This window comes from Trichomycterus rosablanca, chromosome 2 (genome assembly GCF_030014385.1).
Source record: "Trichomycterus rosablanca isolate fTriRos1 chromosome 2, fTriRos1.hap1, whole genome shotgun sequence".
Lineage (NCBI taxonomy): Eukaryota > Metazoa > Chordata > Actinopteri > Siluriformes > Trichomycteridae > Trichomycterus > Trichomycterus rosablanca.
The window spans coordinates 4,873,928-4,890,468 of record NC_085989.1 but is presented as its reverse complement, the minus strand read 5'-3'; the positions used below and the strand labels follow the sequence as shown (position 1 = coordinate 4,890,468).

Genomic DNA, 16,541 nt, shown 5'->3' with positions numbered 1-16,541 from the left:
AATTTAATCATATATAATTAAGAATCAATATGAATTGATTGCACAGTGCACACTTAATATAATTTTGATTGCTGCAGCACATTCCAGCGGCTTGTTTACCGCTGTGTTACATCATTTTATGTTCTGTAATTGTTTGGGAACTGAGGACCAGTTATTTTTGTTTTTTTCATTCAGCTGCTTGACAGTCTGGGGTCTGCGCTGTTGTATTTTACGCTTCATAAAGCACCACACGTGTTCATGCAGATCGGCCGGTTTAGCATCAGAACACGTGCAGAACGGTTTGGCTGTATCGGTGTGGTGTATTATTAACTCGCTGTGCTGTAGTCGTCCACACCTGGCACCCTTCCTGTGGCCTCCTTACACTTTCATTATGGATGAACAAGCGTGCGCGTGATTTCCACTGACCTTCCGGGAGGCTGTTTATAATTCAGAGGCCGTCGCTGTTGTTCTTGCATCGGGGGGCTAAAGAGCGCAAAGCTCCGGGGATTCCCGTGGCTCTATCCGAGCCGAGTCCGCTTAACTCCACTTGCTCCGTATTTGGTTCAAATTTAAATTGATTTGAATTAATTGGCCAGAGCAATTGTGGCAAAGTGTATTTCATTTTGGAGAGGGATTATTAATTAGAACTGTTGGAGCATGAGCCTTGGAGAGAAAGCGTTATTAAAATAAGTGTGTTACTGGTACTGTGTGTGCAGTCTCAAATGATCGTCCTCTTTATTTCTTCATCTGCTGGATTCTTCATCTCATTTACTTTAGATTAATAACAAACTAAACAATAATTAATCTCACCTAATTCGACTAGCCATTATGTGTATGGCCATGCCTGTTTTTAACAGGAATCTATTAAATATTGGCTGAAATAACTGTTTTAAATCATCATCTCTCGTTCGTTTTCATCACGACGGCCTTCAGTGATTAATTCAGGTCGCTTCAGCTCTGATGTAATTACAGCTCTTCTGATTCAGACAGATCTTTCTAGCTTTGAATACATTTTCTCTCCTACAGTAAGCACACTGGCTGGCTTTGAATGCTACCTGGGACCTGAACAGATCCTTTCATGATGAGAGTCAAAGACGCCAGACGTATTCTCAGACCGGTCGTGAACAGATGCAGGGTTTCTTTCTGTGATCATGGAAAGAAAATGAATTTGGCTTGTGTTTCATATGTCTTTTTTTTTTCCTGTTCAAAGTATTTGTGTAATTAAGATCTGGGCGGATCAGACTGTCTGTGGTGTTACATTTATTTTAAAACCTTCCAGGACTGTGCAACTCAATGTCTGAGTAAAGTGATAATGCAACTTGCAACAAGTGTATATTCTCATCAAATTCTCATCAACCACTTTATCCTGTTCATGGTTGTGGTGGGTCTGGTTTCATTGGGAAACACTAGCGCTTTTCCACCAAAAGAACTCTGGTTATTGAACCGGTTCTGTTTGGGTTCCTTCGAACCTTGGTGTTCTTTAGAGCACCGGTCCCCAACCTTTGTTGCATCACAGACCAGTTTCATATAAAATATAATTTCCCAGACCGGCGGGGGCGGGGGGATTTGTTTGTTTGTTTATTTATTAGTATTTTAACGTCATGTTTTACACTTTGGTTACATTCATGACAGGAACTGTAGTTAGTCATTACACAAGGTTCATCAGTTCACAAGGTTATATCGAACACAGTCATAGATAATTTGTATCTCCAATTCACCTCACTTGCATGTGTTTGGACTGTGGGAGGAAACCGGAGCACCCGAAGGAAACCCACGTGGACAAGGAGGGGAACATGCAAACTCCACACAGAAAGGACCCAGATCACCCCACCTGGGGATCGAAGCCAGGACCTTCTTGCTGTGAGGCGACAGTGCTACCCACTTAGCCACCGTGCCACCCCGCAGGAGGATTTAAAATAGAATAACTATACTGCTCACAAAAGAGCTTTTTTCGCAGTAACGAGACGCTGCTTCCACCTGGGGGTGATATGAGACGATAAACACCAGTGTGTTGGAAATGGAAGCAGTGTTTTTATTGCTGATGTAGCGTTCTCTAATTATTTATTCTTTCTGTGCGGCCTGGTAATAAATGACCCACGGACCGATACCGGTCCACGGCCCGGTGGTTGGGGACCACTGCTTTAGAGAACCAGTTTTGGAAGCCAAGCATGCATCATCAATGGTGGGCGATGCACAATGAAAGAAAAGAGTAGTAACATAAAGGTGGAGCGTGTAGATTACCTGCGAGCACAACATCTGTTGTTACAGATGTAGATGGCGTCTCCGTTCCTCATGTTTGTCGCCATTGTTGCTCATGGAAACATGATGAACTGGTTCAAAATCAAGTTCGGGAACCGTAACAAAGTCCGTTGCACGTCGGTGGAAAAGGGGTACGGGTCAACAGGAATACCCTGGACAGGGCGCCAATTCATTGCAGGGCTTTGACCATCCTTATCTTAGATATAGCCAATCATGTCTGTGTGTAGATGCCCGACTGGCTGATAGCAGCTTATTGAATTTACAGCTGTGCCATCTGAGTGCCTTGTTATTATTATTCATAGTAGTTGTATTATTAGTAGTATTATTTAGTATTACCGGGCTACAGTATCATGCCCACCTGCCATGCCAATTATGTCCAGTAGGTGAGCACAGATGTATAGTCGCTTCAGGTGGAGGTGTGTCTGTTCAATCCTGCACTTTCTCTAATGCTGTTATGCAGCAGGTCTTGTTCTACTCAGTTGTGTTAATATTATTAGTAGTAGTTGTAGTATTATTAGTATTATCAGTATTACTGTCAGTTTATTGCGTCTTCTATAATCTAATTCTGATCAAATATAAACAATAAATAATAAATAATAAAGCACTGCACGGATGCATGAATCCCCACCCTCACTGATTTCACTTGGCATTGCCACATGCCCAATTATCATGTCATGCTTGGTAATTATCTAATCAGCCTGCTCCCCTCACTGTGCTCTGGGTGTGCTTGTTAATTATTTATTTTCAACTTTTTTATTCATTCGTTCCTCCGTACGCATCCTCTTGAGCATGCTGAATGTTTCCTCTGCCAAAGTTGAGGGCAAACAGGAGGACGAATAGGCACTCAACCAAAAGGTGGCGCTCTGTGTTTGTTTATGCACTTTGAAACTCACCAGTCATTGGAGATCAGTCCCTCTTATTACATGGCTGGGACTCTTCTATTGGCAACCCCTGCAGAGTCTGGGGGCGGTTGCCAGGTTTGACCAGTAATATGGACATTAGCATGGCAAAAAAAGTAAATTCCACATTACTTTAAAACTCTGACCAAAAGTATGTGGACACCTGAAGATAAGCGTTTTTGGAAATAATTTTTGCCCGTTTAGTGAAAAGAGAAGTTGTAAAGTTTAACAGGCCCGCCACCTAGATAGCTTGGCAGGGGGGTATGGACTACATTATCATCCATCCATCCAATCTATTATTTATTCCATCCATCCATTCATCCATCCATCTATCCATGTCTTCCATCCATCCATTTATCCATCCATCCAGTCTATTATTTATTCCATCCATCCATCCATCCATCTATCCATCTATCCATCCAATCTATTATTTATTCCATCCATCCATCCATCCATCCATCCATCTATCCATGTCTTCCATCCATCCATTTATCCATCCATCCAATCTATTGTTTATTCCATCCATCCATCCATCCAATCTATTATTTATTCTATCCATCCATCCATCCATCCAATCTATTATTTATTCCATCCATCCATCCATCCATCCATCCAATCTATTATTTATTCCATCCATCCATCCATTCTATTATTTATTCTATCCATCCTTCCAATCTATTATTTATTTATTCCATCCATCCATCCATCCATCCATCCTTTTATTTTTCATTCTATCCATTTGTCCTTCCATCCATTCATCCATCCATCCATCCAGTTTCGTTTTTGTCTATTTCTCTCCAATTTAATTTCAAATAAAACCAGTAGACGGACACTCCACTTCCTCCTCTTGCTTTCAATTCCCCTCTCATCCACTTCTTATGACTTTTTTTTTTGGGGCGTCCTGTTTTGGGCTTAGGCCAACTTCTTTGAGCTTTGCACTACAGAGCCAGATCAATTATTTATCAGCATGCATAATTTACACGACATCCCTGTGCGACACAGTGTGGGCCAGCTATCTTTCCTTCTCCTCGCTTCTAAAGCCCTTCTCTCCTCCCACCGAAAGCTTCGCCTCTCCCCACGATCCTCTGTCCCTCTCTTAAATCTCAGCCATATCTGCTGCACCCCACTGCCTCTCATCATGTCTCTCTAAACCCCTTCAAGAGGCGGCCGGGATTTCCTTTCAGTGCCTTTTCACCAGTTTTCTCTTCACGTCCCTCTTTCGGTCCTGTTTTCTATCGCATATATTCACCAAATCGTGAATCGTGTCAAAGAAAGGAAATGGATTTGGTGAATATATGCGATAGAAAACAGCTACTGCGAATTAGCATCGAGCTGAATTGCTAACCATGTAGCAGGGATGTCGCTGCCTCGCTCATTAAAGCTAATCACGGGTGTAAATGAGCAGGAGGGATGAACAGGATGCTGGATGCCCTCTGGGTCGTGTAGTTCTCGTGCCTGGCTGCTTATCTGGCTTCCGTTACTCTGACTCCTGTTGCTCTGCCGTGTTCTGGCGGAAACCTTTACTTTCTCTGAAATTTCATTATTCACTCGCTGCCACGCGGAAATCTACCTTTGCGGTACCCAGAAATCCCTTGAGGTATCCATAGTTCACCAAGTAGATTTTCAGATTTTCATCTCATTTTTTAATATTTCTGTGTGTCGCATATTGAATGATTGACGACAGTACCGTCACCTCAAACAGTCACAGGTTGACATTTTAAAATTTTATTGGCTTGTAGAGTTAAAAGAGTGTTTTACAGTTCACACGTGGGTTCAAAAAGCTACACACCACACCGCGTACCAGTTCGATAAAGACTTTCTACAGGAATGTCCAAAATACTGGAAATTAAAACTGGGACAGTGTGCATCTGTGTAGCTGCTAAACAATTCATTTGATTAGAAGTCATTAAATAACTCTATGTCAAGGTCATCCTGGGTTTGTGCACACCCAAAATTCATCCAAACTAGTTTTAATGGTCTAAGAATTTGTCCAAAAATTGTTCTAATGGTCTGAAAATTTATCCAAACTAGTACTAATGGTCTAAAAATTGTCCAAACTAGTCCTAATGGTCTGAAAATTTGTCTTAATGGTCTGTGAATGGTCTTGTCCTAATGGTCTAAAAAATGTCCAAACTAGTCTTAATGGTCTAAAAAATGTCCAAACTAGTACTAATGGTCTAAAAATCTGTCCAAACTAGTACTAATGGTCTAAAAATTTGTCCAAACTAGTCCTAATGATTTAAGAATTTGTCCAAACTAGTCCTCATGGTCTAAGAATTGGTCTAAATTAGTCCTAATAGTCTAAACATTTGTCCAAACTAGTCCTAATGGTCTGATAATTAGTCCTAATGATCTGAACATTTGTCCAAACTAGACCTAATGGTCTAAAAATTTGTCCAAACTAGTCCCAATGATTTAAGAATTTGTCCAAACTAGTCCTCATGGTCTAAGAATTGGTCTAAATAAGTCCTAATAGTCTAAACATTTGTCCAAACTAGTCCCAATGGTCAAACAAATTGTCCAAACTAGTACTAATGGTCTAAAAATGTGTCCTAATGGTCTGAAAATTTGTCTTAATGGTCTGAGAATAGTATTGTCCTAATGGTCTAAAAAAATGTCCAAACTAGTACTAATGGTCTAAAAATTTGTCCAAACTAGTCCTAATGGTCTGAAAATTTGTCTTAATGGTCTGAGAATGGTATCGTCTTAATGGTCTAAAAAAAATGTCCAAACTAGTACTAATGGTCTAAAAATGTGTCCTAATGGTCTGAGAATGGTATTGTTCTAATGATCTGAACACCAAACTAGTCCAAATGATTTAAGAATTTGTCCAAAATAATCCTCATGGTCTAAGAATTGGTCTAAATTAGTCCTAATAGTCTAAACATTTGTCTAAACATTTGTCCAAACTAGATATGAGATATGAATTTAAATGTCAGTGTGGCCATCAGCCGACCAGGCGTCCACACAGACATGATTGACCATGTTTGAAGGGTGGTGGCTAAAGGATTTATGGTCCTAGAACGTCCATAGTAAAAAATAAATGCTATACAGATACATTTAACTTGACTTAAGTGCAGCCATTTGTGTCTGCTTGGCACCTTGGAAGGCTGGCAGCTCTGCTAAGATCTTCTATTTCTTTTCTGCTTGTCTGTTTATGCCACAATCACAACTGCCACCGAACTGCCTGACTGCTCCTGCTGGACCCCCGAGCAAAGCATGTGTAAAAAATGGGGGAAAGGGGGTTGAGTAAAGTTAAATGAGATTAAACCCTGTCGGTGTTTGCAGTGCATAGCCTGTGGGAGGAGTGGTCTGCCTGGAGTCTGTGCTCGGTCTCCTGCGGCCATGGCTCTCGGACTCGGAGCAGGAGCTGCGCGGGCCGACCCGAGGCCTGTCCGGCTCCTGAGGTTCAGAGTAAACCCTGCTATATAGCTGTGTGTCCTGGTTAGTACCGTTTCCATTCTCATTCTTCCATCCTGATGTTCTTACTTTACATTTTATTTTGCCTTTATGTGTGGTTTTATTTCTCCTCGTGGTCCAGTGTGTGCCAGGAAAGTCTACAAATATACATCATATATACACTATATACACTATACGGCCGGATATACGTATGTGGACACGACTATGAGCTTGCTTGACATTTTATGTCCAAAGCATAAGCATTAATGTTGAATTGGGATCCACTTGGTGTCTATAAAATGTGTTTCTGCTCAGTCAAGAGCAATTGTGGTGATGGAAGAAAAGGCCTGGTTCAGCATACTGGGGCAGGAAAGAGCCTTCCCTAAACAGCCATAACATTAAAACCATATAGAAGCACTTTGTAGTTCTACAATTACTGACTGAAGTCCATCTGTTTCTCTACATACTTTTTTAACCTGCTTTCACCCTGTTCTTCAATGGTCAGGACCCCCACAGGACCACCACAGAGTAGTGACACTGACATGGCGGTGGTGTGTCAGTGTGTGTTGTGCTGGTATGAATGGATCAGACACAGCAGCGCTGCTGGATTTTTTAAATACCGTGTCCACTCACTGTCCACTCTGCACTCTGATTGCATCACGCGTCCTCCACCAATGCTGATCCCTGCTCTGATTGTGGAGAACGAAGCTAACCCATGGCCCCTCCGACACATAGGCAGCAGCCATATGCATTTTTTCACCTGCACTAGGTGAGGGCTAATGCGGATCAGCCCTGTGAAGAGAGAGAGAGAGAGAGACACCCTGATCAAAGCACTTCCCCGCCCTTGTGCAAGCGCCATCAATCAGCCAGCAGAGGTCGTAGTTGCATCTGTTACGAAGAGACCCTATCCGGCTTTCTACGAACAACAGCCGGATGGCAGAGCTGAGATTCGACACAATGTATTCGAGATCCCAGCTCCGGTGTGCTAGCGTGTGTTTTACCGCTGCGCCACCTGAGCGGCACTTTTTTTTTATTATTAAGCATTTTAGACCGCCTTAGGAAAGCTGATTCTCCCAATTTCTGAGCCCCCTGAGCTGTAAAACACAAGTTTAAAAGTGAAACAGGAGGAAAATCCAGATAAACACATATACAAGTGGAGCTTTCAGAGTAAATCTGACGCTTATTCCACACAAATGCAGATCCGTCTCATATTCGCACTTTGATGACGCTGAAAAAGCGGCCGTTTGCTTCATGTTTCCTCTTCCTCTTTTGCATATCTTAACATATTCTCCATTCTGCCAGTCATGTGCCATCCAGCTTGCTCTCTAGCTCAGCCAGACCAAGTGACTCTAAGCTTATTTAAATACCCGCACAGGTGTACGTGCCCCCGTCTTCTATGATCGGCTTCCGCGTATCTTAGATTAGTTATTACCTCGCCGGGATGAGCAATAAATCATTTGACTGTTACGTTTCAATTCGGTTTCAATTTGAACGTTGCTGAGAGCGCCTATTAGGCTGCCAAGTGCAGGTTAGGGGTGATGGAACATCACTGTGATACGCCTTTGATTCGAAGAGGCGTGAGGAAACGGGTCGGGCCAATCAGTGCGAGCGGTGTTTTACGCGTGACGATGATTACAGCCTGTCAGCCGGCGAATCCTCTCGCTCTGTCTTACGGAGTTTTTTCTCCTCACCGCTTCACCTTTCTTATATTCAAATGTCATGCTGCGAGACCGTCGCTGACGTGCAATTCACTCACGGCAATTAACGCCAGGCGAGGTCAGGTCAGGCTAATAGACACTTCGCAGGAGTCTCTGAAGCATGGTGGTTATGGGAATCGCTTTCGACATGCCGAATTATGCTGGGAACATTGTTATTTCAGTCGGGCAGCATCCTGAATCCCAAACGGCCTGCTGCCTGCACGTCTGAGGCCTGCTGCTCCTGTTCAGACACGCGTGTAAGGTCGCTACGACTGACACAAACTCTGTGGGACTGTGAGAATTTGTGCCCATACAGACAAATTAACATTTCAACAAGAGTTTTTAATTAATCCCAAATGTGTTTATTATGGACTTTATACATGGTGCTACTGTGGTGCGGCAGGCTCTTACACTAACCCACCACCACTGGAATCCTGATTCAAACGTCAGTGGTGCTATCAGATGACCAGGTGTCCACACAGACATGACTGGCTATGTTTAAAGCCCGGTGGCTCGAGCCCTATGATGGATTGGCACCCTGTCCAGTGTAAACCTGCCTTGTGCCCAGTGTTTCCTGGTGAAACCGGACCCGCTGCAACCCTGATCAGGATAAAGTGGTTGATGGAAGTGAAATAAAAATTATGTTATACAGATGTTAGAAATAGATGTGACTGAAATATCTAAACTCAGTGAATAGAATGGTCAGTTACTTGTTGTTTGGACTTATTGTGGCCCTTTTTTTTTCAACCTGCTATAAAATAAATATACTCAAATATCTTAAAAATGTGGAAAGCAATTCTGTGCTTAGGACATTTTTATTTATTTATTTATTTATTTATTTATTTATTTATTTATTTATTTATTTATTTATTTATTTATTTATTATTGATGATGATGATGATGATAATAATAATATTTATTATTATTATTATTATTATGTGTTTATGTATTTTAAATGTGAAAGGCAATTCTGTCATTCTGAATATTTATTTATTTATTTATTTATTTATTTATTTATTTATTTATTTATTATAATAATAATAATAATCGTAATAATAATAATAATAATAATAATTATTATTATTATTATTATTATTATTATTATTATTATTATTGTATTTAAATGTTGTTATGTATTTAAAATGTGAAAAGCAATTCTGTCCTTAGGATATTTTATTTATTTATTTATTTATTTATTTATTTATTTATTTATTTATTTATTTATTTATTTATTTATTTATTTATTTATTTATTGATTTATAATAATAATAATAATATTAATAAAAATATTAATTATTTTATTATTATTATTATGATTATTGCAGTGTTATTATTATTATTAATATTATTATTATTATTATATCTTTGTTCTTTTATTTTATAAGATTTTATATTTTATGTTACACTTTAGGCAGCAGCACTCTGTAAGACACTACAGGAAGGGACTCCAGGCTATTTCCTCATAATAGATTAAATCTATTTCTGGTTATAGCAACTGGTCTAAGGTTTTTTTTTTTTAGCAGCCCAGTCATCATTTCATTAAAATGAAAGAATAGTTATAAGCACAGGTGGTCTGAGCAGGTCTTTCATTAAATCCATTCAATTAAACGAGAATTTCAAACCCGCTACACATTGACAAAATCCCACTGAATGTATTTGCTTTAAAAACAAGACAGACTAAACTCTGGCTGTCCTGAAGTTTCTTCAAATGCAACTGAAATATTGGGGCTCTTGGGTGGCACAGAGGTAAAACACAATAAAACAGTTCAAGCTTGCGAGTTCAAATCTCACAGACAACAACTGGCTGGTAGGTGGGGTGCCGGAGGGCATTTCTTGTGGCTGCTGTGGTTGCGACCTCTGAGTGCGTCTGCACAATTAGACAGGGGGTGATGGGGATTGATGTGTGACTTTCCATGCACTATACAGATCCCCACATAAACCTGCCTCAAGGTGGTGAAAAGAAGTGGCCGGCTCTGCACATGGGTCAGAGAGAGGGTGTAGTGGTTGTATAAGATCAGGAGTGGAAGATTGCAGCAGTAAAGGCTGAAATGCAAATCATGTGATTGGATACAGTTAGATTGGCAGCCTCTTTATTTATTTATGTTGTAAAAGTAGACCTGCTGGCCTGTACAACAATGCCTACAATGTATTAATTGGTCAACACACTGTGGGAAATAATCATAATGGCTTGTTGGCATCAGTAACTGTGTAAAAAAGTTCAGTGGAGCTTTGTAAACAGGCTTTGAGAGAAATGTGCTTCAGGTCAGTAGGAAAACACATAACACTGTCTTCTCCTGCACATTTCTGAACACTTGATGTCCATCAGCATTGAGGTTCAAAGGCCAGATGCCTTCGAAATGACAAACACCTACACAGGCAGGAGCAGAAGCATAGTGGCCTTCAATCTTTTCTAGATGCATTCTCTCTCATCAGAGTTTCTTTACTGTATTGTTCTTTAGTCCAACATAGCTTTTGTAAGGTAAAATAAAAAGAACAAGCTGCTTCTGCTATAATACTACTGTTCAGAAATGTTCCACAATAAGCCGGAGAGGGAGAAACAGGTTAGAGTATCATGATGTGGTATAAAAGAGGTTCCTCCAAAGGCTCAGTCTTGACATGTAAAGTTATTATTGCAAATAATTTAGGTATTTTACCAACTACTGTACATAATATTGTTAAAAGATCCAGTGAATCCAGAGGAATCTCAGTTTGTAGGTCAATGCCAAAAAACCCTTATGCCTAATGCCAATAAACCATTTATAAACCCTTATATGTGTGTGATCTATGAGCCCTCAGACAGCATTGCATGAGAAACCATCATGCCACAGTAATAAATATAGCCACACAGACCTGGAATTACTTCAGAAAACTGTTGTTACTGAATACGGTCCATCACTGCGTCTAAAAATGCAACCTTACATGCTGTTATGTTAAGAGATAGCAGTTCATCAATTCTGTCCAGAAACGTCGACACGTTTTCTGGGCCAGAGCTCAGCTCAGATGGACCAAAAACAGTTGAGACGAGAGCAGGACTCATAGGCATGACAGTCTGCGGTTCTCCTTGGTCAGTGCAGGGAAGTAAAGGTTACAAAGTGGTGAATAGGGCAAGAAAATTATGATGGGGGGTTAGAAATTACTAGAAATTTGGGGAAAGCCTGCTCCATCACACCCATACAAAGAGAGAAATGAACTCTTCCTGCATATTACATTAAATGGCCAAAAGTATGTGGACACCTACAATTACTCTGTGTTCGACACTGGAGTTCCTCACCAACATTTTTAAACCATGTCTTTATGGACCTCATGGAAACAAAGGAAGGGTCATTTTTTCAAGGGTGTCCACATACTTTAGGCCACGTAGTGTACATTTCAAATAACTTAATTTTGGTTTTTATGTGGAAAAAAAATTACAAACATAAGATAAAAAGAGCAAAACAAGTGAAAGAAGATAATAAAGGAATGATAACTGTTCATGCTCTCTGGCTCTCTCTACGACTCATTTTTAAAATGCTTTATTGTGATAAATGTTCCTGATTATATTTTTGGCAAAGCAAATAACCTGAAAGAAGAAGGAAAAGAAAATGTTCCTAACAAAGTTATTAATCATAAACCAAAAGCAGGACACACAAAGAGGAACAATTATTTTAAAAGCATAGGTGCCTTTCTGTGACAGGACACCACAAATCTGACTGCTGGCTGGACCCCAAAATGTAGCGCCTTTATCGCTGCCAGTGGATTAATTCCTCTCTCGCTCCGTATCTCATTCAGTCTTTTTGTCTGAGATAATAATGCTTTTTACCAAGACGTCCATCTTTCCCAGCAACTGAGCTGCACTTGTGTCCTTTTTCATGGCTGGATGTCAGCGTGAGGGATCAATATGTGAGCAGAGGAAGAAAACAGACACAGATTAACTTCCCAACAACAGACGTGTACAAACATCATAGAGTATACAGACAAAAGTATTGGGACATCCCTTCTAATTATTCAATTCATCCGTTTCAGCCACAACAATCACTAACAGGTGTAAAAAATCAATTATATGAGGTCAATTATATGCTTCAGTCTTTGCTGCAACAGTTTAGGGAAGGGCCTTTCCTGTTCCAGCATGACTGTCCCCCTGTGCACAAAGCAAGCTCTATAAACACATGAGTTAAAAAAAAAAAAAAAAAAACTAACCACAGCCCCACTGAACAGGACTGGAATGAACTGGAACATCAACTGAGCCTTTCTTGGTCAACATCAGTGCCCAGCTATACAAACACTCTTTTGACTGAAAGGGCACAAATTCCCACAAACTTCAAAATCTTGTGAGAAGCTTTTCCAGAACAGCGGCTGTTGTTATAGCTACTATAGAGAAGATCACACAGTTTCATGCAAAATGAACTGAAGGGAACAACATCAATTAAAATGAATGTTATTATCATTTGTTGTAATTGCTTTCTGATCTTAATCTGATTTACACATTTATGATTATTTTATATCATTTTAGTGCTGGTGGAATTACACCTATTTACCACTTGAAGCTGGCGTTAAACACAGGATCAGAGGGTTAATCCTCACTAAATGGTTTAATTAACACCACTTATCTACACAGAGGAATCTGTATTATCAAATGTACGCACATTATATGGCCAAATGGGGCGGCACTGTGGCTGGTGTGTAGCACTGTCGCCTCACAGCAACAAGGTCCTGGGTTTGAGTCCCAGGTGAAGCGGCCTGTGTCCTTTCTATGTAGAGTTTGCATGTTCTCCCCGTGTTTGTGTGGGTTTCCTCCGGGAACTCCGGTTTCCTCTCATAGTACAAAGACGTGCAAGTGAGGTGAACTGGAGATACAAAATTGTCCATGACTGTGTCTGAGATTAAAAACTTGAACTGATGAATCTTGTGTAATGAGTAACTACCTGTCCTGTCATGAGTGTAACCGAAGTGTGTAAAACATGAAGTTAAAATCCTAATAAATAAATAAATATGGCTAAAAGTATGTATACTATTATTATTATTATTATTATTATTATTATTATTATTATTATTGTAGGAGCCATTTCTTTATTTGATTAATTACTTATAATAATTTTTGCCTTTTATTTCCGTTTTGTAAATATGTGCCCTATATAGATCCAAAGGCCTGTTAAATAGGAAGGAGACGGGGCGGAGGCGGGGCTGACTGGGAGCGCACAGCTTTTTTGACCTTGGCTTTGACTTGGCTGACTGTTTAATTTGCTGCTGCTTCTTTGCACTTTATTATTTCTAATTCCCAGTTTGTCTTTATTTTTGGCTAAAGGAGCTGTTTATTATAATAAACAAAACCTCATTTTTAGATCTCTCTTGGATTTATTTTTTATTTATTTTTACAACCAAACAAGCGTCAAAATACCCCAGTCAACACCAACTGTGGCAAACAAAGGAATACTTAAATCAAGGATAAATTGTCACAATAATTATTATTACTAAATGTAGATGTTACACTCATTGCTAGCCGGTGTATACAATCCATTATATAAAATAAATTATATAAATTATATAACTTTTGGGCAGTAGTTGGGGAAGTCCATTTCCTTTTTCAGCATAATTTTGTTGACGGGAAGCTGAATTTTTGGTGCCATCACACTTGAAGCTGGTGTTAAACACATGATCAGATGGTTAATCTTCACTAAATGATTTATTTAACACCACTTACCTACACAGAGGTTGTTGTTGTCATTTTAGTAACACCCATTGTTAGCAGATGTATACAATCTATTATATAAAATAAATTATATAACTTTTGGGCAGCAGCTGGGGAAGTCCATTTCCTGTTTTAGCATCATTTTGTCTATGCACAAAGACAAGGTGAGGGGGAGCTAAGATGGGATGGGGTAGGCCATACCTTTTTGTTTGACATCAGTTCCTGAGCTCACAAATGCATTTAACTGACTGGACACAAATTCCTACAGAATCTTGTACTTGACTAAATACAATTAAATTGAAATGCAATTGAAGGTTAAGTGCCTTGCTCAGGGGCGCGATAGCGACAACTTGGTGGCGGTGGAGCCTGAACCATCAACCTTCTAATTACTAGTCCAGTACCTCAATCACTGAGCCACCACTGCCCACTTATTGCCCATGGTTTTGGAATTGGAGGTCCAACAAGCTCATGGTCTGGTGTCTGCATACTTTTGCTCATTAAGCCTATGTGTGTCGACTTTTGCATACAAAATGATGTTAGCCATAGCATATAAGCATATTTCCATCTGATCTCCAGTAAAATGTGGACTGTTCAGTTAGATTCTTTATGGACTGGGTTTCAACAGACAAGCAGCCTGAGAGAACCATCTACTTGTTCCAGCTAATGCTAATTTCACAATAATATTGTATTATATCTGTGTCCATGTTGTTATGCTGTAACATTTTACCTCTCTGTCTCTGTTGGTCTCTGTAGTGGACGGCCAGTGGTTGGACTGGACCTCGTGGTCTCATTGTTCAGTATCGTGTGGCACCGGCTCTCAGCAGAGACAGCGGCGCTGCAACGTGTCGGCTCACGGCAGGGCTGAATGTAAGGGTCCGCATTCGGAGACGAGGGAGTGCCCTAACCCGTCCTGCGGGGGTACGTCATTACACCATTACATCCACACTACAGTCTTATTAACAATCACTGCACTGAACACTGATAACACTGACCGCAAGCTGTAGCCTAGTGGTTAAGGTACTGGACTAGTAATCAGAAGGTCGCTGGTTCAAGGCTCACAGCTGCCAGGTTGCTGCTGTTGGGTCCTTGAGCAAGGCCCTTAACCCTCAATTGCTCAGATGTATACTGTAACTGTACTGTAAGTCGCTTTGGATAAAAGCGTCTGCTAAATGCCAAAAATGTAAATGTAAAATGTAAATACACAATCACAAATCCAAAAAAGATAGGACAGTAAATAGAGTGTGAATAAAAACAAAAAGGAAAGATTTGGTTGTGCTGTTTGGTTGAACAGTAAATAGAAAAATGTTTATTTTGTTTATTTATTTTCCTTGCCGAATGCATCCTGTTTCCTTTTTTATTTTATTTCCCCTCTGTACAAAACACATAAACACTCCTTGCTTCTAAATCACATTGATTTCTCCTTTATTATTGTTAGTTGTTCGTCTGCAGAGCACTAAATATTTGCATAGTTTATTAAACCGCGTATTGAACAGCGTCTCGTTTGTATTTACATGTATCGACTGCTGTCACTTTTTCCTTGCGCCTGCTGCTGCTCTGTGATAAACGTATTAGCATTGCGCTAAGGGGAACCATATTTCATTTCTCACTCAACACTGTCTCACAGAGACGGAACGACAGTAAAGCTTGACGTGAATTAAGAAGTGGCAAAGCTTAAAAATGATGAAACCTTGCGTCCTGGACTGAGCCGTGACCTTAACCCTACTGAACAACTTTGGGATGAAGTGACACGTGCTTGACCTCACAAATGCACACAAGAGTGAAGGCTGGTATAACAGCAATAAATAAATAAGGCCGCTCAGGTGGCGCAGCGGTAAAATACGCTAGCACACCAGAGCTGGGATTTTAAATACATCGGGCTGGGTGGCAACATGAACAACGTTTGGCTGTTGTTCATACAGGGTAGTGAGCCGGATGGGGGCCACATGACTGATGCAATTGCGACCTTTGCTGGCTGATTGATGGCATCTGCACAAAGTAGAGAAATAATGTGATCAGGGTGTGGCTCTCCGTACACAAATTGGCATGAGAACTCGCCTCGTGCCGGTAAAAAAATGCAGTCGGCCACTGCTCACGTGTCAGTGGGGGCGTGTGGCAGTTTGCTCTTCTTAATCAGGGGCGGGGGTCAGCACCAGTAGAGAGGAAGCATAATGCAATTGGGTAAAAATTGGACACACTAAAAATCGGGAGAAAAATTGAAAAAATGCATAAAAAAAGAATGAATTAATAAATAATAATAATAATAATATTTATTATTATTATTATTTTATTATTATTTTATTTTTGTTATTATTATTATTATTATTATTATTATTATTATTATTAAATGTAGATTCACCCATTGTGTATACAGGGGTATACAATCCATTATATAAAATAAATTATATAAATGATATAACTTTTGGGCAGTAGTTGGGAAAGTCCACTTCCTTTTTCAGCATAATTATTTCTGTATGTCTGTGCCTTAATAATGCTCAGGGTTTTCGACAAGTGTCCACATATTTTTGGCCATATAGTGTAGATGCATATAATTAAACTGATAAATAATTAAAAATAAATAAATAAATAAAGAGCTGAGTAGTGATGTACGGTTGGTACCGCTGCAGGATGCCAGGTAAGGTTGTA

At 39.9% G+C, this 16,541-nt stretch overlaps 1 protein-coding gene across 1 annotated transcript in view; it reads left to right on the top strand.

The window, feature by feature from the left end:
* adgrb2 (adhesion G protein-coupled receptor B2) overlaps nt 1–16,541 on the top strand; it is a 327,164-nt gene that overhangs the window by 176,274 nt on the left and 134,349 nt on the right. The window contains exon 5 of the mRNA XM_063010315.1: nt 14,652–14,816. Within this exon, the coding sequence (XP_062866385.1) occupies nt 14,652–14,816 (165 nt within the window). The remainder of the gene's footprint in view (nt 1–14,651; nt 14,817–16,541) is intronic.